This window comes from Anthonomus grandis, chromosome 9 (assembly GCF_022605725.1).
Source record: "Anthonomus grandis grandis chromosome 9, icAntGran1.3, whole genome shotgun sequence".
Taxonomy (NCBI): domain Eukaryota; kingdom Metazoa; phylum Arthropoda; class Insecta; order Coleoptera; family Curculionidae; genus Anthonomus; species Anthonomus grandis.
Window position 1 is genome coordinate 20,594,117 of NC_065554.1, and position 25,527 is coordinate 20,619,643.

A 25,527-nucleotide genomic window follows, 5' to 3' on the forward strand; every position below is an offset into this window, starting at 1 on the left:
AAATCTAAGGCTGTTGGTTCTTATAGAATACATATATTTTTTTTAATATTCTGCTGTGCTTTTATTTTAAAATATATTTGTCTTCTAATAAATAATTGTATAGCAACTTTTGTAATTCCTTCTAAATGGAAACTGGCTGATATTATGCTAACACTGAAGACGAATATTGAAACCCTTTTCAATGACTTTAGACCTACTTCCATTCTTCCAATATAGTTTAGATTATTAAACGAACCTTAAAGTATTAAATTGTAGACTATGTGATGTCTGAACGGTTGATATATTTAGATTTATTGATAAGGGTAATTGTACTATTCTTATCCTTATCGATTATTCTAAGACATTTGATACCATAAATCATGATACATTATTGCTAGTCTTGGAATATCTTGGTTTTCATCCGAGTTTCATTGGATTAATTCTAAATCACCATCTTTAGCAAAAGGTAAATATATTATTTATTATTTTTTAGTTACTCAATACCCAGGATCATAAAAGCATTAATATTCTGGATACGATAGTGGGAAAATTGAGGTGGCAATTTTCTTTATTGCAAACAGTTATAGTATTATATTTTCGTATATTTTGACCTATTTTCCCTTAAACAATAAAAAAGAACCACAATCATGCCTCTCCTAAATTTTGATCTCAATATTTCTCACAGTAACATAAAATAAACTAACATTTACTCCAGATGTCCTTTTTTCTTTCAACAAGGTATAGCGCAATGTAACCCCCCCAAAAGGGCACTTGACTTTACATAGATCCCAGAGTATGCAAAACACGCTAAAATATGAAAAGAAATTTATATAAACTGGCCTCCCTCAGGAAAACGCGACGTTCTCGAGTTGTAAATTCCCCCTTGACAACATGAAAAAAATTTTGAATTTATTATATTACAGTCTTCTAAGCGTCATAGTTTATTTTTAATTAAAATATGGCTCCGAATATAAAACAGGGTCGAATATTAAAAAAAGAACTTTATTTCAAATCAAATGAATGCCATGATATATTTCTTTCTCGCCTTCGGGAGTTTTATTTGAATTTTCTTATTATTACACGACAATATTTGTTTCTTTTTCGGCCAAGTTTATTCAAATCAGTAGCATTTTCCCAAACGAATAAAGAAAAACCCGGGAAAATAAAAACAGCGGACGCTTTTCCGATCCACTCAGCCCCAAATGGAAAATTTCAATTAATTTTTTAATCAGGGAAGTTCAGTTTCTATTTTCCTAAGGCTTTAGTGAACGTGAATACTATTTTTTTTTTATTTTTTACCAACCGAATCGAAGAAACTGTTAAAGTAAGAAATTTTAAATAAGTTCATACTTTAAAATACATTTTAAAATGCATTTAAATGTTTTGTAAGTTAATTACATAAATGCCAAAAAAATGCAAAACGTGCCCATTAAAATTATGCACATTTATGTTATTCTTTTTATTTTTAAGTCACTTTTGACCAAACCAGATTTTTTATAAAAAATTACAAAAACAGCAAACGCATTTTTGATACACCTAGCTTGAATATGAAAATTGTAATTAATTTTTATTTATAAAAGGTTTTTTTCTCAGCGATTAAGTGAATAGTCCTTTTTCTCGCTAATGAAATTTAAATACCAAAATGTTATTTAAATAAACTAGAGTTTTAGTTTATGCTTATTTATTTAGATCTACGTTTATTAAATTAATATATAATATACTTAACTAATACTATGATGATATTTTGTCACTGTCTTACATAATAAAGCATCTGTTCTATAGACAATTAAATTTTATAATTTTTCTTATAAGATTTTGTATAAGGCTAATAAAATTCATTTCTATGGATCTTAAATACACACGCCACTATTTATTAATCTTAAAATAGGAAACGTGCTAGTTAAAATTAATTAGATCTCAGATTCTGCAAATTTTTTATTTCATATTTTCCTTCCTAGCTAGTTATCATTTTAGCAAATAAACAAAAGCCCGAAAAAACAAAAATCTGTTTTTCGATTCACTTAGTCCCAAATAAAAAAATTTAATTAATTTTTTAATCAGGAAAGTTAAAACTCTATATTTCTAAGGCTTTAGTAAATTTATATACTTTTTTTTTTCTTCGAATCGTCGAAATTACGTGTATTTAAATGGGAAAGTTCCATTTAAACAAGTTTGCTTTTTATAGGAGGGATTAACTATAGAGTTTGCTAGCTTTACTTAATATATAAAAAAATTTACATTTAAGAACCTGAAGTAATTTTAGTAAACCTAAAAAGTTAAGTAGCGAATTTGCCAATATTTTCAAGGCTTTTTTTATTTTTCTACACTAAACTTTGCAATTTTTCTTGCTTTTAATTAAACCAGGATATTTTTTAACAAACAAAAAGCTGAGAAAATAAAAGCAGTTTTCAGTTTAGTTGGTTTAAATGGAAAGTTTAAATTAATTTTTTAATTGCAAGGATTTAGTAAGTTGTTTTTGCAAGGTTTTCGTGGCATTAAATGTTATTTTTTGAACATAAAATACAGTATATAAATAATGATCTACATACCAGAACAGACGTAACTTAAGACGTAACTTAAGTCCCCATGTATAAATTTCGAGTTATTTTCGAATTTTTAAAAACACAATTGTATGATGAGAATAGCACGTATTTTCGTTCTTTCCTTTGTTTTATTTATTAAACCGCAAAAAAATGTTTTTAAGTATCTCTGAATTTTAGAACTTAAGATGTCCGATTTATATGTAATTACTGTGTCATCTACATATGCCACAATTGAACCTTCACATGGCATTTTAAGCAGATCATTTATGGACTGAAGAACAATATAAATAGCAAGAGGGTAATTGCATATACTGCAAGTAGTAAAACCATGTCAAGGTTTGCCTATGAAAATCAAACTGGCAGAATTTGTGAAATGGAACAGATGTATGATGAATGGTATAACATACTTAACAAGTTTTATTTTATTGCATAACTTAATAGCATTTAAAACGTATATGTTTTATAAACATATTTTTTCCACTAATCACAATGTCATAATTTTTTTTCCCAGTCAGAATCATTTATGATGATTTTAATAAAGCAATCGATATCTCCTATCTAATTAGTCCTAAATGTTCATAATTTGGTCTACATAAACTAAAATTAAATAGAATCTGAGGTGTCGCGTTTCAGATCGTTAGACCAATCGGAGCCATTGAAAATTGTTCCATAATCTGATTCCCATTGAACGTTTTTTAAGAGCAAACAAATATCGTGATCAAATTCTGGAACATATTGTTTATCTACGTGCTACAAAATTTAATAAAAATATTGTACCTATGTACAAAAATGTACGTCTGCATGTTGCAAGAATCGCTAGAAACTTTTTGGAGCACTACAGTATTCAGCTATAGTTTTGTTGTTCGTGCAATCTACTATCCTAATAATTATTGAGCACGTTTTATATATTTTGTCATACTTAAATAATTTTTCGTAACCCAAATATATTTTCTGGCATAACTTAATAGCACATGAACCTCATTCATTTAGAAATTTTCTATATACAGATTTTTTACAGACACATTTACTTTGATATTTAAGCATGGGTGACTCTGTCTTAAATTGGATTACTTCCTATCTAACTGGTAATAAATGTAACAATAGGTGGATATACTTAAAAAAATTGAATAACATATGAGGTACTTTATTTCAAATCGTTAGATTGATCGCAACCATTGACAAATATCCCACAATCTGATTTCCCTTAAAGGGTTTTTAGCAGCACACGATTATCGGGATCGAATTCTGGAACACATTGTTTATCCACGTGCTACAAAACATAGTAAAAATATTGTAAACTAAAAATATTTGAAGCAGCATAATATTCAGATGTTGTCATGCCCTGCATAACTCTCTGACTTAATTTTTATTGAGCACACTTGGAATATAATAAAAAGGCGTGTTTTAAATCATGGAATACTATTCCAAACAAGAAGGAAGTTTCCGGACTGTATGCAAGAGTAATGGCTAGAAATTGGGCGAAACAGGATCTTAACTGTCGTATTTGAAATGTCGAGTTGATAGCTCAAGTTTAGTCTTTTTGGAACTAAAAAAAGATAACCTCTGCTTTACTTAACAAATACGTTTTTGAAAATAGTAAATCTTTTAGACGAAATAGAAACAAGCATAATCATTCCAATATCAAACATATCCAAACCTTAGGTTCAGGTGGACTACAGACTTATATTTGCTTCCAGTCTTTGATAAAATTATTGAGACCATTGTTTGTCAACTGAGGACATATTTTAAAAAAATATTACTTTTTACGAAACTGTGAGCCGCTCTTGCAGTTTGTGCAGAATGGAGAAATTATATAAATTACGAACAAATAGTGTTTTTGTGGATTTAAAACGAGCATTTGACATAAACGACTGTGGAATTCTTTTTAAAAAATTACGAATATATGGTGTAAGAAATATAGCATTAGAATAGAAAGATGATTATTTAAGTAACAGGTGGAATATAAGAAAAACAGTTAACAGATTACCAGAAAAAGTTGAAAATAATTACGTAGTTTATGTCAATAATATCAATATGGAGATAAAAACTCTTTTGTTAATTTATTTGACGGCGATACCGTTGTGTGTGTAGCTAAAAAATTTTCAGAATGTTACTAATATAATAATCCTAGAACTAAATATATCGTATGATAAAAGCAAAATGATTTTGGTCTGAAAAGCAAATTGTAAATAACATATTCCTTATCATGATGAAATTGAATATTTAGGTGTGCTTTTAGACCTTTAGTTAAACTTTTAATTATATATTGATTATGCTTCTTAAAATCTAGTTGAAAAGATATCAAAATTTTAGGCAGTATATACACGTATTTAGTAATTATCTAACCGCATGTTCTTACTGTGCTGCTCTTCTTATATTTTGTACTTAGGAAAACATATTATATAGACTAATATGCAATGCAAATATATTTTTGTTGTAGCCGATTTACTGCTATAGAACCCATACTTAATACTTTAAATTAGTCGCCATTAGAAAAAAAAATTAATAAAAGGGCGAACTTAATCTTAATATACAAATTAGAACATATTTTATTACCAGAATACTTGAAAGAATTTTTAGAATTATAATATACAAAAATAGGAATTGTCCTACACTCTGTTAAAATTTTTTCTTTCTTATTAATTTTTCTTTAAACAGTCTTTAGAATTTTACATATTTAGGATGAATCCCCTGGTATAATATAAGTAATTTTTGTGTTTTTAATAAATGCTCAGCAGTGCTCCATTTAGATGTATTTAGTTTTAACAGTTTCTAAACAAATTTTAAAAATTTATTTATATGTCTTTTAGTACCTTGTATTTTTAAAATAATATAATGTTTCTAACCACACTTTCTCAATTTATATTAAATTCTTTTAAATAAGGAACAACATATATGATTTTCTGTTTTTATGTTGATGAATGTTTTAAAATGATTACTGATATCATTGTTTCATTGATCGAAACTTTTAAAATCACTATTAAGATGATAATGTTAAAGGTGATAAGTAGATTTAAATGTTTTCTTATTGTATTATCCTTTCAGTGTTTTAATAATATTAGTATTTTTTACTAATTTGTCATTAATCGAAAATACAGACTTTTGTTTTTAATGATTTATTTATATTTCCAGGTTAATAATTTTAAAAAATTCGTTTTGGAACTGAATTTTAAATTGACGAGGAAAGAAAAAAATTCCATTGTGAGCAAATATTTTCTAATTAAGATAATCAATGTGTGTAAGATAATCAGTGTGTAAGATAATCAGTGTTTTATAGTTTTGTCATTTTCATGCTGTTGAAAGTTAATAAATTTAAAATACTATTGTACAGGAATTTATGAAAACAACAAAGTTTCATTTTAGTTTTGATTTTTAATTTTTTCTAATTTTCCAATAAAAAAAATTATTTTTAATATTTCCATCCATCAGAAATATCAAATTTTATACTTGGTTGGTTTGTGTAAAGCAGCCCTTAAATTACCAGTAAGGAAACAATAATGTTATTTCTTCTTTAAATCTATAAAATAACTATTAAGAAAATTAAGGCATAATTTTCAAGTATATTATGAATACATCATAATGATTTTTATATTAATATTAGCTGACCAAAAATTTAAAATTGCCAATGAGATAACTATTATAAAATCAGTAAGAAAAGCAATAATTTTTTAGAGGATCAGAAAGCCTTTAAAATCACTCTGGAAAAAAATAATTTCAAAATTTTGGAGTTTATAAGAAAAACATCAATTTGTGTAAGGATTCTAGGTCAGTCAATATTTGGCTGCTCCTCTTAACTATTCCTTTACATATTTATCACTTTTTTGATTCGATCCTCATTTAAATTCTAGTCCCACTTTCTTCTCTCGTAAATCCCATGACAGCGATCCTCAAATCCAACGAAATTTAAATTTTCGAAAAAAAAGATCCGCTTGCAGGAACTTTTTTCCGATGTTTGATTTATCTCTTTAGCGTATATACATCCGGAAATCGGACCCGCTCATGCGGAAACTAGCGATCGTGGCGTTTTCTGTTTAGATTACGCCGCATCGGAAAAGGCAAACGTGTGTGAAATAATATCTACAAATGTTACATATTATTAAAAAAAATGTAATGAAAAAGCTTTTGTTTAAGGAAAAAGAAACAATTGTAGACCTTACAAGCTTTTTAAGCATAAAAACCTTTTAAAATTATGCATTCCTATTTTTAAGTTACTTCTATTTAAACCAGATTCTTTTTAACAAATAAAAAAAACCCTAGAAAACTAAAACAGCAAATGCATTTTCGATCCACTTAGTCTCAAATTGAAAAATTCAATTAATTTTTTAATCAGAAAAGTTCAGTTTGTATTTTCCTAGGATTTAGTGAACGTGGAGTTTTATTTTTTATTTCCTTTCCTATCGGAGAAATTGCTAAAGTAAGAAATTTTAAATAAAATTCCTTATTTTATATAGGTTTACGCTTTGCAAGGCTCTTCAGGTTATTCAGATTGAGGTTAATTAAATATTTTATACTACGTAATTTAATTACACTAAATCACAAGATCCTTTTCCGAAATAAAAGCAACTTATTTCATTTATTCTCTTTTATTTATTCTTAAGTTAATTCAATATAAATATCACTATTCATTTATATTTAAAGCATAATACCTAAAATAAGGCACCTCAGTTACAGACTCTTGCAGTTATTTTTAGATTTGACAAGTAAATATTACGTTTTTAAAAATTTCCATTATCTCATGTTCCATGCAAAAGTTTCTACCCTCCTAAATAAAATGATAAGATTGCTAGGCCTTAAAAAGCTTTTAAAACTTCTAAAAAAGGGGAAAAGAAGACCGAGCAAATAACTCACACGCGGTAAAAAGTTTCCCATATATTTTTCAGCTACATACGTACGTTTATATCAAATTGTGAAACTTTTTTCAAGTATGCGAGAGGTAGAAATATTCGTAATACAAATAAGGATCTTGACTATAAATATTTCATATGGCACGAGCTTTCTTGAAGGATTACTTCGCCACAGTCAAAGTCTTAAAAATGTCCATATTTTTTGATTTATTAGTATAAGGCCGGTTTTATGAAATGTAAATTTTAAATTTTTTTGTACAATATAAATGAAATCTTCTATAAAAATAGGACTTTTTTTAATTTGGTAAAAAGTGAAAATCTGAATCGCTAGAAATATTTTAGGTCGTTAGATCATAAGCAATTACCTATATTACTAAATTATTAAAAAATTTGAATCTCCTGTTTTCCGTAAATCTCTCACATGCTATCCACCATGTGCTATGGTGGTGCTTTTATTTTTCTAAAAAATTTTACATTTTTTTCTAAACTCTAATTTTAACTATTAATATCAATATTGCACCGTACTTATGTATTTTCCTTCATTATTACTTATTACATAATAACCATCTTTACACACTATTGCATACATAGCAATAATTGGATACATATGCTTAGTGATACTCAATCAAACCCTTCAGTAAGGTAAACAGTAGATTTAGCAGAACCGTTTGTTAGTTAAAACAGATTAATCATAGCTTAATTTGGGGATTTCGCTCAGCTTATTGCTTACTTAACTGCAATCGTGGTGGCATAAAGCATGACAGGCCCTTAAATGTTCGACTAACGTTAATTAATAAGTATTTTGCCTATTGGGTTCAAAAAATTTGCTTTATATAATAAAAGCATATTTTTTAGAGTTATACAGAGATATTAAAGTAATAAATAGGATACATTTTTTATCAAATTGTATCGCAGAGTAAATACAGACATCAAAAAACATCCTCATTTCTTATCAAAGAAAATAATATACAAAGAAAGATCCCCATTTAATATCTCCACAAAAAGATTTAGGGGGCCGATAAGTTTGCTCTCCAGATGAAAAGCATCTTTGATTATTTACATTTTCGTTTCTTTGGTTAAGATGAAAAATGTTTTAATTTAGGTTTCCTTGTGCCAAGCAATAATAACGATATAAAAGGGTTAATATGGTGCCTTAAACATTTATAAAGCAAGTTTAAGCTCCTTTAGGGACTTAGGTTGCTTGAAAAGGATTTTCGAAAATAGGATTTGGTCTTTTTCGATTTTAATAGGCAATAAATATCTGGGGCGATACTAGCGACAACATTATTAATGCAGTACCTTATAAACTTTTATTTAAAACTTTAGAATCGATAAGCCTTTGACAGCATTTACGTTTATTAAATAAATTTAATATCTATTCTAACTGAAATTATAAGAATCTCTTTGGAAAAAACTCATTAGCTTTTATGAAAACTAAAAAAAATTTAACTTTTCATTATATTTAATAGAATTAGCGTACTGTTTATAAGAATGAGAATAGATAATGAATACAAACAAGTTTTTTAATATGCAAATTAAAACAGCAATTAGAGGTACTATTTAAATCGAAATATTTAATAAGAAAAAAAAATTATGAGACAAAAAGCTGTATTTTTTGCTCTATGGCTTTAAATTATGCATTTTTTTGAATACGCTCGTTTTACTCAGCTTATAAGTATCAAATTACGCAATTATTTCGAAATTTAACTAACTTTATTAGACCAGAAATTCTACATAATTAATGAAATAAGCAAACAACTTAATCTACGGCAATTTAATATAAAGGACTTCCAACTTTTTTTTATAATCTTTCATTGACGAATCCGTCCTTTAAACATTCAATATACAAATAAACTCCATATTAAAAAATCAGCCCAGTAAAGCCCGACTGACGGAAACATCCTTCGTACTCCAGGTGAAACATATTGACGGTCTCGCCAAACGAAATTTGATAGTAAAGGTGACGCAATCGACGAAAGATTTATCAGAAGTAGGATATTGAAAAAACCCGGCGGGGTGCTAAAAATCTTGGGGGAGAATTTATAGAAGTGGAAGAATAAAGGGGGACAAGGATCATTTCGAATGTTTATAGCATTGACGAGTCATTTTTCAGATATCCGATAAGTATTCTGCTTATATTGGAATACCAGGATAATGATTTTATATACAGAAAGTTATCACAAATGGTTCGTAATAGTTTTTTGTGTATACTGCATGAACACGATACTAATGCACTAATTAATAATTTTTTTAATATTAATTTATTTGTATTTTGAAGATCCTAAAGTAAAGTTATTAAATGTAGAAGAATAAAAAGAGACTAAAATCAACTTATTTTAAATGTTTGTAGCTGGATAAATATTTTTTAACATATATTTAAATAACAGGATAAGTCCCTTATATCCAAGAAACTGATTTCGATTGAAATCTAGGCTGACCAGTGGTAGTAATAAAGTAGTACAAGAACATGAAAGAGGCTTTATATGCAATGCATATTTACGAAAAATTATATGATTCTTACATTAAAAATTCCAGAAGGTCATTGGTTACGATATGGAAAATCCTAAAAGCTCACTCACTTAATGGAAAAGTCTTTAGCAACTTTTTAATACTTTTAAATCATAACAGAAAGGACAACAGAGTAGTTTGTAGTTCTTTGGTGAATTGCCAATGCAATTCTTTAATATTTTTAAGAGACTGTTAGTTGGTCTTGTTCCAATAAAATGGTTTGTAGTAAATTAGTAAGTGTTTTCATGATTTCCTTCATTCAGACTAATATCTTGCTCAGAAAATGCCCGTCAGTTTTCTTTACATGAATTATCAAAAAGGTTGACTCACCACATATCTTTGATAAATTAATGAATGTCTATAGAATATACAATATTCAGGTTAATTGCAAACATCATGGATTCATATGGACCCATTGGCTTTGTTTTGTGACTTGAATAAGGCCCTCGACTGTGTTTTATTTTTTTTTACTCTTAACTTAGCAATTATGCATACAAAGTTAGATCTCTCGCTTGAGTGCCCACTTGATGTGCATACAATAATTCATCTTAAGGGCACTCCTTCTTGTTAATGATTTACCATATACGTTAACAGGATGAGAATGCTGTGGAAGACTTAACACACAATACATCATTTGATCGAAGAAACCTTAGAAGTAAAAAATGGCGTAAAGAGTAAAAATTCTTGGCAATGCCACAACCTGCCTTTGCTAAGAATTTACCCCAATTAAGGTTCGTCTGTCACGTAACTGGATATAATTGTTTTGAAAAGTCTATGAACTATTCTAATGAGATTTTTCTGTAGATAGTCAGGTAGTCCTAAGAAGACGTACACATCCTACGAAGAGCAGTACGTTTAAATGACATCAGACCTTAAAATACTCTAATTGAAGGAACTCGTCCATTATCTGAAAGAGACCTACGTAACTAGAGAAAAAATGAAAACTCTAAGTCTCAGTCTCAAAATATTTTTTTAATTAATCAGGTGTGTAATAAAGCATCATCAGGCTTTACAGCTAGATGCGAAACATGTTACCTGATTAATTAAAAAGATATTTTGAGACTGAGACTTAGAGTTTTCATTTTTTCTCCCCTTAAAATACGCTCCCATAATATTGGGGACCATTTTCCATAATAATTTTCTTAGAAATTACGTAAATAAAAAACCCATAATCATCTAGCCAATGAATGATGTGCTTTGCAGTAGCGCAGCAAAAAGGGAAAGAATAAAAGGTACTTACTAAATACACACAACTAAGCTTATATGGAATCACCTTAAATTTTGTAGTAATTTCAACTCTTAAAAAAATATAAATTAAAATGCTGTTCATTACTTACAAACTGTTTTATTTAATGCCAAAAAATTACAAATATGACGTAAAAAAGCAAAAACTAATTTATAAAACAAACAAAATATATTTCTGGGTTAGATAAAACAAAAAACATAAAAATAATGGAAAAAGTCAAAAAGAAAAAAAGGAAATACAGATCCATGTTGCCTCCTCTAGCTCTTATGCAGAATTCAATATCTACTGGTAACTATTAAAACTCATTTATAATGTTCTTACAAAAATGCTAACATCGTTAACGAAACACGTGTCGAGAGTAAAAATAAAGAGTTTTGGTTAGTGGCAAGACTGTCTCGTGATTTAAGATTCCTTAACAAAAAATCAATCATCTTGGCGTATATATAACGTATATCTGGCGTATATAACGTATATCTAAGTACCGTAAAACCCCATAACATTGAACACTTTTCGGCTTTCGTCTTTTGCAGATTCTTAATAATATACAATAGAGAAATAGTATTGTAAGCATATTGGGGGAACCAACAATACCTTTAAATATATAAAACAAAATGTTTACATTTAGGCAAGTAACACCTTTTTTTTTTTTTAAAATAGGATGTTCAATGTTATGGGTACAGAGACATAACTTTGAACGAAGCTTTAAATTCACTTTAATGTTCAATTTATTGCGCCGTAATTATTTCATTGAACAAAAAAAAGGATATATTATGTGTATCTACATAAAAAAAACCTGCAATGAAATTAAACACTCATAAAATTATTAATAGATATTTATTGAAATAAACAAATAAACGAATTGTTTAACAAAACACAAATGAACAAATAAAAGGTGCATAGGTTAGATATTACCTAAAGATACAAAAGATTAGGTATTAATTAAACATAAACATTACATTAATTTTTTTTGTTAACAAAAAATAACAAATACCCGTAAATGCACTCACGCCAACTAAATTATAAATATTTCCTAAATCTTCTTTGAAAGACGTAAAATGCCCCCTAAACTCTGTAGGATTTCTTAATGTGCATTTTATTTGGCTACGATCAATAGATGATATGTCTTCCACTTGAGGGAAAATAAAAGTTGAGGATTTTTGCCCATATCGTCAAAGACAACTCACTTTAAAGCCGCTTTCATCCTTGGAAATGATTTTTGAGACAAACACTTTTTTTGCCACCTTTTTTGTTCCTTTGTTGTATATAAATTCGGCCAATACAAAATTGTAGACAGGAAAATCAAAAACTGTTTGAAAAGATGGGCTGTAGGTTAAAGTCTTTAATGAAGCGCAAACCTTTGATGTCTGCCCAGGGGACTTCGGTGAAACAGAAGCTAAAGAAGCACTTTCTTCAGAGCTGCTTAAGCACAAGGTTTCTTGTTCCTTTTCGACAATGGTAAGAAGATTTTCTTCCGACGAGTCCATATACACAATATAGTTAGAATCGCTGCTATCGCTTTCTTCTGACGAGACTGACGATCGGTTATAATTTTTTAAAGCTTGCTTTTTGTTTTCCAAACTTTTTCTGGCAACTCCTTTGCTGGTTGATGGGATGTTATTCTGTGGGGTGAGATCTTTAAAGGCGATACTTTTTCCAGGAGCTACGTCTATTTTAGAGCTTTTTCTGGCAGTGGCATTGGTATTTCTTTCTCCGTATCTCATGTTCATTAACATATTTAAAACGACATCCGAAACCACCTGAGAACTTCTAGGATCATTATTTTCATTGGGCTCTTTCGGAAACCGACCTAATACTTCCTCAGGGTTCCATGGATAAATCCCGCATTTCTTGAAAACGGATACCAAGTTATCGGACTTGCAATCTGGTGCAACAGCATCACATAACGATTTTAATAATCGAGGAAATATTTCTTTTGGTAACACTTGCGACTGTTTCCATGTATCTAATATGGATCTCCACTTTCGCTTTAAAGTCCCATGAAAGGCAACATCTAGCGGCTGAGTGATGTGGGTAGAATCTTTGGGAAGACAACAAAATGAAATATTGTTTTCTTGAACTACTCGCATTACCTCTTCAGAGAAATGACTTAAGAGATTATCTCCTATGAGCACGACGCGCCTTTCAATGTTTTTTCGAAAAGGTATAAATGAATTTAGGAACCAATCGGCAAAAACAACTGCGTTAAACCAACCGCTTTTACTGCGATTATATCGGGTATTTTTTGGTCCTCCTTCAGTCCAGGTTTGCCACAGATTTTCAGTCTTATATACTACGTACGGTGGGAGTATACGTCCATCCGCAGATCCACAGAACATTACGGAAATGCTACTTTTTGATAAATCTTTGATGCGTTCGTGGTATTTTATGCCTCGTGGAAAAATACATTTTTTCATCCCCGGGTCATCTGACAAATTTGTCTCATCATAATTAAATATCCTGTTTGAAGGTAAAGGGTCACCGTTTTCAAAAACTATTTCTTTTAAATTGGAAAAGTATTGCGTCATTTTCTCAGGTGTTATGCTTGCCTTAGATTTTTTCAAATTTTGTTAAATTCTTAAAGTGAGATCATTTTTGTGTCTTCTAATAACTACTGAGACACCACTTCTTACTGGGCAACTTATTTTCAGGCAGTTGAGGAGCATCTATTCCGTGCTTAAAGATTAGTTGCTGTACCAAGTGAGACAAATCTGTATAATCAAATGGAAAACCCCATTCACTTACAAGTAGGACGTGTTGCACAATAGCATTTTCCAATTCTACCGGAAGGACAAATGGTTTTCCAATTTTTCCAGTGTGGCGGTTATTTAATTTATTGGATAATGTGCCTTTTGGAAAACCGTATTGTTTACTCGCCTGACAAAGGCTAATTCTTTTATTTTTTATCATATTCAGCACCTTTTTAAGATTTTCTTTATCTTCGGCATTATTATAGCGCCGGTATTTACGTTTTAGATTTTCCGCCGACATTAATGTAGTCTAAAAGATAAGTTTTATATTAATATTACTTCCCTGTTTCAAAAATGCACCCATAGCTTTGAACAGCCGTTTAAAGTTATGGGCAGTTTTTGAAATTCAGAGGTTAGGTTATAAAATGTAACTTTAAAAATATTATACCCCAAAATTCAAGTTTACCCATATACTTACGGTTTTATAAGACCCTGGAGCTCCCAACAATTACAAAAAAAAGTCTTTACAACAACTGTATGGTCAGATGCAAGTTAAAGTTTTCGCACTACAAATTTACCGGCATTTTTAGACAAACCGTTCAATGTTTTTAGGATGAATAATATAAATCGAAACGTCCAATGCGCTGAAGGAATGTATTCGTGTAGGATTGGTCCAACGTATCGAACAGTGTTTGTCGATATTATAAATTGTCTAGGCGTGATGTTAGAGATAATATGTTTTTATGGCTTTTTGTTCAAAGTTATATGACTGTTCAAAGTAATAGGGTTTTACGGTAAGTAAACTTTCCTTATATTTGCCCCATTTTATGACCTTACAAAGACTTCCGACTTTGTGTCATCCTTCATTTTGCCCAAAAACTCCTGCACTCTAATTTTATGATACTGCCCATAAGACTATGAGCCTAGTATGATATTGTCTTTTCAGCCGCAAGAAATTTGTTTATTTAAACAACAACAAAAATTCCAACATCAACTAATCAGACATGAAGTACCACAGGGATCAGTTTCAAAGATCTATGTTTTTTTAATATACCGGTATGAAAATGAAAGCGGCGACCTTAGAAAGTACGTGTATCTAATTTATTTTACGAATTTCTACGTATTTTCAATTTATTTATTTATTTATAAAATTGATTGTATAATAAATCAAATATGGATTCTCCATTACTAAAGACTTAAGAATTGAGGGGCCCAATGCTTCACTTTCAAATTGACTTTTCAGAAGTAATCTTAACTTAGATATCTTGCTCATGGTGTATCTACATATACAAGAACATTATACATAATTTTTTACTTAGAATTTAATCTACCTTTTGAAAGATACTTTTACAAGAAAGCCTTTTCTATTTTATAAGAAAAAATTATATTTATCAATACAATATTTGATCAAAAGCTCCCTGATGTTATTAATGGTAAAAAATTGGACTGAATGTTACCTGATGAGATAGTTACAATAGGGATACCACTAGTGTCTAAGGTCTTTGAACTTGCAACTTGAATTCGATTATCAACAAAAAGGTCATCTGAATGTACTTTTCTTGATGTTGAGAAACACGAAGAATAGCTATGTTCTGAGACGACGTTTTAGAGAAGATCATAGAATTGCAATAAATCTAAGCCTTGACTAAGGTGAATCATCAGGATTTTTATATTTTGAGACAGAAAAATAAAAATAAATTTTAACCTGACATACCTTTCTCCATGCTTTCTTTAATTTGGGGATTATAGGAAATGTGAAAGCAAGTTTATTTTTATAGGTGCCTACACAATTAATTCTATACCCTAACTATATGTTTTGTCCTAATTATAGTTTGTGCGAAGGAAATATTTGAACTAAAAAAATATACAATCCTAATTTTTTTTTTAATTTTAGAAAAATAATTAAATTTTAAATAAATATATGTGCAAATTCATTTTATTGTAGCTAAGAGGCAAAAAAGTAATAAAAACAACTAATTAACATATCAAGTAATAAAAGCAAGTAATAAACAAAACTACAAAAATTTCTATAGTCAACGCTTTCATTATCATACCGATATATCAACGATTTAAGTCAGAATTGGGGATATAGTCCTAATGTCATCAAAAAAGGATATTTGAACTGCAGAGCTGAAATATAATGATTGTTCCATCAGCATTTTATTTCCTTGCCTTCTCTTTATATCTACTGTGTCTTTATTAACATTTCAAACAATCTTACTTATAATTACATGACCACTTACATAATCACATCACACGTAATTGTAATATACTTCCTGATTTTCTCAGACTTTCAAGAACTCAAAAAAACGCTGACTTCATTAAATTCTTCAATGTCCACATTATCCAACGGTGTTCTTAAAATTAGGGGAAATTGAGAATCATTTGAGGACAATCTCTAAAGTGACATTTTTAACTTTTGATGACTTTTGTTTTATTATGTTTGAGTTTTCTGTTTATGTAATGTTTAATAAAGTATAACGTTTTCTAATCCGTGGTTCATGGACCCAAAATTTTAATACATACTTTTTTGCTATTCTAATTTTTTTATTTAGGAAACCTACTCTATAAATTATTAATTTTGTAATTAGATTTGAATACTCCGATGCATGAACACTGATTTTCAATTTCGAGGATTAGAGAACTAATTAGTATTTCGAAAGCAGATGCATGAAAACAATCAGGTTTTTAGTCCACAAAACCTGCAGCTCTCTTTACATAAACCTTCGTATACTCAAAAACCCACCCCAAAACGTTCGTGGTTAACAGTATCGGATTTATAATATTAGCATAACAGCATTAAAGTGGCAACACACGGGAGGAGGAAGGGGCTCTGTTCGTCCGCGCATTATATCAGCATTTGCATCACAATGCGCTCTGATGATCAGAACGGTGTTTTGGCAAACAGTGCATCTATATGTATGTATATGCATAATATGGGGGTAGTTTAGGACACGGAGACCGTATAACGATTATTTGTCCGAGGAATTTTAATCGGACGGGGGTTAATTGTTTCCATGTGTGAGGGTTTTTTTCGAGTTAAATTTGCAATTGGCAGCCATTAATTGGGCGGAAGATTGTTTCACTAATTATCATGAATTAATTAAATGCGCTTGTTGCCATTACCAATTGTTGTGCAAGTAATATTATTAAAACTTAAGACACGTTGAGTAAATTTTTGATTATTAAGATTTCATTAGTTAGACTTCATTAGTGCAACGTACAGCTTGAAAAGAATAAATAAAGTATAATAAAATAAAGTAGAAAATAATAACAAGACAACAAGCAAAAGTTAACATACAATACAGTTAACATTTGAAGTTATTTGCAAGTGTCAATTTACAGAAACTTGAAATTTGTAGAAAATTTGCCTAGTTTGATATTTTATTAACTCGTTAAACCATTAAACGCCATAAGATCGCATTATCAATATATATAAAAGAGTTTGTCCTGACTGACTGACTCATCATCGCAGAGCCCAAACTACAATAGCTAGAAACGTGAAATTTTGCCAACGGGTTCCTTTTATAACGTAGGCACCAAATACAAACGAACTTTTTGAAATTCCGCCGATAAGGGGCGCTAACACCCCTAATGATAAATGATAAATATCGCATAGTGGCATAAAACTGATTAATAAATAAGATTGAAAAAATGCCTCTGTATTATTTATATTTTGGTAGACATTAAAACAAGGCGGGTCCATGCGAGACTGATACCCGAGAGGTGACTCGACTCAGTCTTACCGCTCGCTCTACATCTAATGAATCATTTTTAAGATTATTTGTGTCTTGGTTTTATAATAATTATTTTATATTAATCGCGCCCCTTGACCTCAAGAAAAACGGCGTGGCAATTGTGGGTTGCATGTACTATCAATGAGGCGAGGATTCGAATTTTATTTTTGTGTATTGTGGGTTGCATGTACAATCATTGAGCCGTGGCTTCGGATTTTATTTTTGTGTATTGTGGGTTACATTTACTATTATTGGAGGCCTTCTTCGACTTTGCTTTTATTTTCACGCGAGTAACGCCGCGGGCATTCAGCTAGTACCTATTAAATAAATTATGTTTAAGGTAACTGCTACTGGCAACGTTGTACTTAAACCTAAAAATAAAACTGTCATCGGACATACGAGTGCCGATATTATACAGTGTTGCCAACTGACTTAAAAATATAGCGCTTATAAAACTTATTAAACTTATAAAAATAGCGCAAAACTCAAAATTCGTAGAAAATTTGACTCAGTTTTCCAATTTATCAACTAGTTTGGACCATTATTCGCGATAGCGTGGACGTGATAAATTAATTATGCTTAAATTAAAAGCTATTGGCAACCTTGTAACATAAACTTAAAATATAATATAACTGTTTGAATAAACTATATACAAGAAGTTAAACCATATTAGATAATTATAAAAATACAGGCACCTTTTATTTATGGCTTATATAAAATAAACTGGAAATAAATAATGTTTTTTAGATTTTCCAAAAAATTATTCTTATGACTGTTTAAAATGAGAAATAGCTTCAAATTTTGTAAAAATAATAATTTAAAATTATTTGAAATGCCTGAAAAAAATTTTGGTTGAAATTTAAATAAAAAATTAAAAATCACTTGGAATACCTGAAAAAAACCTAAAATTACTCTAAGTGCGTTAACTTTAGATAGTTGAAGTAGATTAGATTAGATGATTTTAGCTTCTTGCAGGTATTTTAACTGCATTTTAATTTTTTCCTGCAATTTGTAGCTATATCTTATTTTTTTGGAATTTTAGGGACTTAAAGTCACTCTTAGTTTTTTCCATGCATTTCAACTTATCTTAGATTTCTTCCAGGCATTTTAAGTGATTCTTTAAAGATAACTTATTTGCCTAGAATTTGAGTTTCAGTATATCATATTTTTCTGAGTATAGGCATAATCTCTTAAAAAAATCAAAAAAATTAGTAATTCCTGGCAGAAATTTAGGATGTCCTTCAAGCCTACAATAAAAAAAAGAGCAAAATTTGGGTGTGGGCAATTGCCCGGAAGAAACTAAAAAATAACTTGAGATTCCTGGACCAAAATTAAAATAAGCTAAAATGCGTTGAATAAACTAAAAAGTGCCTTTAAAAACCCAAGTAGAGATAAATTACAATATAATTTATGTAGGTATCTAAAGAAATTTTGAGTTATTACTATTCAATAATATTTATATTATAATAATCATGACAAGCATAATATTATCTCATAAATTTAAATAACATTCAATATTCTATTCTAATAAAAGAATTCAACTTGACAAAATTCTTCAGCAATGGCAGTTTAATTATTTTTCGTTATAATTAAATTACACACTTTGAAAGTTTGTATATTGTTTTAATGTCATCCTAGATAGGTTAACAAAGCAAATCTCATTAAAATTTTAAATAAATTTTAGGACTTAAGTATAGTAAAACAGTTTTGTGGAAAACACCAATATGAGCTGGTATCTTTAAACTTATAACCCAATATTGATTTAGATTCAAAGCTCTTTAAGAAATATAAAAAATTTATCATTCGTCCTATATCTGGTCCTAAATGGAACCGTATCTTGTTTGCTAAGAAGTAGAATTATTCATTTAAATTAGTTAAAGTATTCTTACATCTTATCAAATGCTAGACTGAAAACTTAATCGAGCCTAATTTTACCTTAAGTATTTAATAACTTATTAGAACTTTTAGTACTTAAGGATATTTACACTTTAATGAATCCTTAATTGTAAGTCGCTCTCATGTTTTTAGTAGTGGGATTTAAATCAAAAATAATATTTATATAATAGTATTAAATCATGTATTATAATATGGATATTTGCTAGTTTAAAAAAAAAATAAAATTAAAATTAATATGATAGATCAGTAGGTGTACTACTGATTTATAAAAATAGGTAAAAAAAACTAACTAGTTTGTATAAAATTGGTAAATAAGAAAAAAAAATACTGGAAGGATCTGTTATAGACCCTATCCAATAAGAATATAATAACGGATATAAGGTTATTAACTTACTCATGTTATTATTACATTACTTTTAAAAGGAATAATATTATTCCGAAGTTTTAATCCTATTTCTATTCTCTTTCATTCTAGTTTACTGGATTTGAACGCAAAATTTAGGGTCAGATTCTTAAACTTCTGTAATTCCTACAAATGTTCTCGAATACTCATTTATCCTATAATTTTGATAATCAAGGATAAGAGGTATAATTTGGGTTTTATATATTACTATGATTATGAGTTGTTTCAGGCTATATATTTATTTTATGACTTACGTTATTATTAATAAAATCCCTATAAACTCGATAAGCGACTATAAAATTACTACAAGCTCTATTATATGAGAGGATTATTGGGCAAATAAATTTTGAAATAAGATTACTATTTTTTCATTGATTGCGGCTTATGCAGGGTAGACAGCATATCTTAGAGAATGCTTTTCAAATTTTGTAAAAATGTTAAATATAAGTGATTTTACTTTTATATTATCAATCCTAAAAGCAGCTGCAAGTTTCAAGATTAATTCAAGAAAAAAAGAATTAAAAAAGTTTTTATTATAAGTGTTTTTTTTTTTTAATTTTTAAATATAAATATTTCTTTCATTATTTAAAGGTAAAACTATTATCATCATTCATTAATAATTATTAGTTCTTTTTAGCTCCAAGAATAAAAACTAAACATGACGCCTAGTAGAAATTGCAATGAAAATTAACATTTTAAATTTACATATTCAACATCACTAAATAAATAAATCTATATCTATTACTTTGAGAAAATACTTAAGTTAATTTCACATTATTATAGAATAAGAATAGGCAGATTGTAAAAAAAATAACAATTTGCTCGAAAAAATCGAGTTAATTTAAAATGAATAAATGGTAATTAAAAAATATTTATTTTTTTATAGGTAATTTATAGTAAATTATTGAATTATTTTTATTGCAAATAATATTAAAATTGTCAAAAATAGAAGAGGATGTCTTAATCTGGTCATGTTTTTACATACAAATATACAGATTAAGTCGTCTTAGGAGAATTTTTTTTAAGTTAATTAAATACTCTTGTTTTTTAATATTTATCAGTTAAATTATATATGAACGTCTTGCAGTACATTTTAAATCAATGTTTTTTGCCATAATTTTGTGTAAATTTTCTAAATAATACATCGAAACGTACATTCTTTCAAATTCTACCCAATTTATTATATTATATTATATTATTTTGTAAAATATTTAAAAGTAAAAAGTCATCAAGAGAATTAGCATTTTAAGGTTTCAAAATTATTGTAATACCAGTAATTTTTCTTGTAAGTTGGTGCATTTATTCCGTTAATATTGTTGAAATTTTTGGTATATTTTTGAAAATGTTTCTTATTCTGCAAAAAAAAGTAACGGATTTGATTTGAAGTAAAGGAGCACTCCCGTTTCTAATGGTAAAAATTTAAAAGTCTATAATTACAACCCTTCACTGTGAGAATACAGTGCAAGTGATGTATAAGACAATATTTTAAAAAAATCTTGCATTTGCCAAAAAACAATTCTGCAGCTTCGTTAAAAGCATTTTATAGTCGATCGTATCAAATGCTTTACTGAAGGCCACTAATATTAAACGTGTTTCTTTTTTAGGTCTTCTTTAGCTTTAATATAAAGATTACTAGTAAAACTCATTGTAGTACTGAATAAAAGACTAACGAAAATTTAATTCTTATAAAATTTATTACTTCCAACAAGGGAATACATATTTAATGTGGTAGTAAAAAAAATTAATTAAACCCATCAAGAGCAAACTGTTCAAGGTACACTACTCATTCATTTAGCTGAGATTTTGCTACAAAGAAGAACAGTCTTAAATGTAATTTACTCACTAAAAGATTTTCAAGTCATCAGCATAGGGCAACTAATGACAAATGACATCGGCTACAATATCATTTATAAATAAGTACAAAATTGGAAAATATTTATCCTGGATGAGTTTAGTCATCCTTACACAACATGGACCATTTATCTTTATTAGTGTCTTTATTGACCTTTACTCTACTACTTATACAACAGTCAACAACTATGTGCCACCATCAGCTGAAATTAATAAGACCATGCACATGTCTGAAACTTCGTTGTATAATTTGTTTCAATGCAATAATATGCTAAATATAAACAGTATTATTTTTGATCTTGTCTTTAAATTAGATGTTGAGGAGTACTTGATTCCCACCAAATAATACCCATCCTCTACTGCACAATACAAAGAAACTAGACCTCTTCTTTCTCCTTCTAAAGTTTCAATTAGGCTTTGTTATGAGGACTATATTACACACACCAATTAAGCATTATATCAAAATCGTAATCTGCTCAATCTTTAGCTGATTATTTTGGCTCTGTGTACATCAGTTAAGCCATGAACATATCCCTTACCAGTAATTTAAATTCTCACAAATTAAGCAATCTTTCTGTCTAAGATATTTACATAGAGTTAGGAAGTGCAGACCCTTACAGAGTAAACTTACTTAGAAAACTTATTGGTCTTGGAATATGGGATTTTTTTGTAGACTGGTAGCTCCTTAACCTTATTGGAAAAACTCAAATTGTACGGGTTAATAACATTTTTCCTATTAGCAGTCGCTTCAATTTGGGGTAAGTTTTGCTGGTACATTCACCCTAGGTTTCAAAATGATTAGGAATTTCATTATGTGACTCTTTGCTTAATATTTGATTTTGAAAGCTTATCAGCTAGAAGAAATTAGAAAGACTTAAAAATTCCTTTTATGTTAATTCATTCAACCATAGATTGCCTATACCTCACATTAAATGCATTTACAACTTTTGCTTAATAAGTAAGCTAGAATGGAAACTGGGAATGCAGTCTAGTGCATTTGCCATTTTTTTTTGGTCCTGATATATTATTACAATGTATAACAATTCATATGTTACTAAATATTTACTCACTTATTTTACTAAATGATTAAAAGCGCTGGACAATAATTTAAAATTCATGCTGTGAAACATAATACACAAAAAGGAAATTAAAAATAACTGTCAAGAAAGAGTTTTAAATATGATTTAGGTCAATTCCACCAGAATCCAAAAACAAATAAATTATCGCATACTGCTAAAAGCGTCACTGTTGTAAACTTGATAAAGGTAAATCTCAAAATCTCTTGCATTTTGGTATGACAAAGCAGTTAAGAAAAATAGAATCATTAGAAATTGGGAACCACCAAAATTCAGGAGTGAACAGAAAGAAAATTTCTTTCAACTGACTATAGGAGCGAATAGGTTGATGGTCAGATACACCAACGACAGAAAAAGAAAAATAATACTTTTTGAGAAGACAAAACAGAGAGAAACCAGACTATGGAACATATGCCATCATTGCCAATGTAAGGAAAAGAAATAATGTTTAAGGAAACCCCTGAATGCATTGAAAACAACCTATGAATCATAATATGTCAATGTTATAAGCAAGCGAAAGGAAAATTCCTTCAGAATTTAAAAGCCAACAAATTAAAAGAATCTAAAAAGCAAGTAAGTCTATATTAAAAGCAGCAGTGTCGTATATATAATGCAGATAAATTTCCAAAGATTCCAAGAGTGAATAGGCTGCTGGCCAACTATGTCAAAGTAAGTAAAACAAAAAAGCATCCTTATGAAATACGCTAGTCATAGGATTTAAAATCAAGTTGTGGACATCATTAAGGTAAATTTCACCATCATTAAATTTTCTTCTTTCCAAACGATGAATCCCAATTGATTCCAACCAATGGTCGGGTTTGCCAATGAATGCAATAGAAAAGAGTCATTTCTGAAAAGACACTACTTAACATATCATGAATCAGGCTGTGGAACACATGTTAATATTGCCAAAGAGTATTTCTTTTTATTCCACTAATTATTCCTTCTTCATCATTCTCAACATTCTGTCTTCTTTAAATGATTGTTCAGATAATCAGGTTATGGATCATAAAAAGATGAGATTCAAGTTACGCAACTACTATTAACAGATATGCCAAAGTAAGGAATAAAAAAATTATATGATTGCCAGCCAATTAAAAACCAAGTAAAATATAAGAGACTAAAAAGAAAGCGACATAAATACTGTCAAGAGGTACAGTATTTTAAACATTATGAAAGCAAATTCCACCAGAATTCAAAAGTAAAAAAACGGTTAATAAACGGTTGTTAAGAAGAAAGACAATTCAAATAAGTAGATGATAAATTGCTAGTCAGGTAGACCAACGTAATAAGAAAAAAAATAATTATTTTCCAAAGTTATAAATAAGGTTGCTCCAAGAATTTCACGCGCAAAATTTATTGTTTCCTTGAACGTTAAAACTAAGCAATGAGCTACATACATTTTGTTTTTTGAGCTTTTATTTAGTTACTTAGACATCTTATAATACTAATGAAATGATACACCTAATTGCCTAAATGAAATGATCACAATTAACCTAAAACCTTTGATCAAGGAAATATTTTCAATCTAGAAAGAGACCAAGAATTCTGACATTTTTCTAAGCAAAAAAAAGTCAAAGGAAAAAACATATTACAAAGATGAATAAATGTAAGAGCTAAAATAATATATTTTGAGTAAAAGAAATATCTTCAATTTACCTTGTGCCGGAGCATAAATATTCAAATATAAACAGTCTTCACTTTGATTCTTTAAATAGGGCAGCAGCCTCTTCAGATACTCCAACCTGCCCCTGGGCATTCTCTTCAATGCGGCAGTCTCATTGGCAATATCTGGCAATTTTTGTGGACACACGGGTCCAAAGGTGTCCGCCACCTTAACCCCTTGCCACAACGCCCCTGTTACTGGGGGCATAAACCTTAAACTCCCCAAGGGGGGGCTCGCGTACGGTATCCCTCTGAATATTTCCACTGGTTCCAAATGTTTGGACTCGGGGGTCACTATAATTCCACTCACATCACCGTATTTGGTTTTCACCGTTCGCGACGATAAGGCGGGGGAACGGGGGGTATCCGCGATACTGTCGCACTTAAAATAATCTAAAATTAACAGGAAAAACACCAGTACACACGGTAAAGGGGGCATCGTGAGGGTGACACCAGTTAGGGATCGGGCATGTTGCGACACTACGGCACCGATTTGACGAGATGGGCAATGGACATTATTTTTCGCGGATAAATCGAGCAAAAAAAAAATCGCGTGAAAATTACGTGCAAGGGTGAAGGGACGCGACGTAAGGACCCTACTTGGAAGGGCCTCGCAGGAAAACTGAATGGGGGATTGCAGGAGATGGGGGCGCGCGCATCGCCGCTCCATCTAACGGGTCATTTTGGAAATGGGCCTGTGGGAGTTCGATTTTTTTTTTGTTAAATTTGAAGCGGAAGATTAATCTTATTATAACCGAAAATGTTATAAGTCGATAAAGACGCACATTTTTATATTTTCTAGAGAAATAGGCAATTGAGGAAGTACTAAAACATCCAGTGGGCCCTAACGTGAGAGACCCCCTCATACAGATTTGATAAATTAAAAAATAAAAACAACTATAAGTAAAAAAATAATAATTATTTATTTACGTCAATTAAATTACAATATTTCTTACACATAATATTATCAAAACCAAATAACACTAAAGTTTTAACCGGGCACTTCTAACTTCTCAATTAACACCTATTAGGACTTTAAATATCCAACTCTTTTTAATAGGTAGGATAGACAGTATACTTAGGTCCCTTTTT

The 25,527-nt window shown here is 29.5% G+C and overlaps 1 protein-coding gene across 1 annotated transcript in view; it reads right to left on the reverse strand.

Annotated features, from left to right (window-relative positions):
* LOC126740560 (neuroligin-4, Y-linked) overlaps positions 1 to 25,036 on the reverse strand; it is a 405,662-nt gene extending 380,626 nt beyond the window's left edge. The window contains exon 1 of the mRNA XM_050446645.1: positions 24,430 to 25,036. Within this exon, the coding sequence (XP_050302602.1) occupies positions 24,430 to 24,874 (445 nt within the window). The 5' untranslated portion in view covers positions 24,875 to 25,036. The remainder of the gene's footprint in view (positions 1 to 24,429) is intronic.
* Between the last annotated feature and the right edge of the window lie 491 nt (positions 25,037 to 25,527).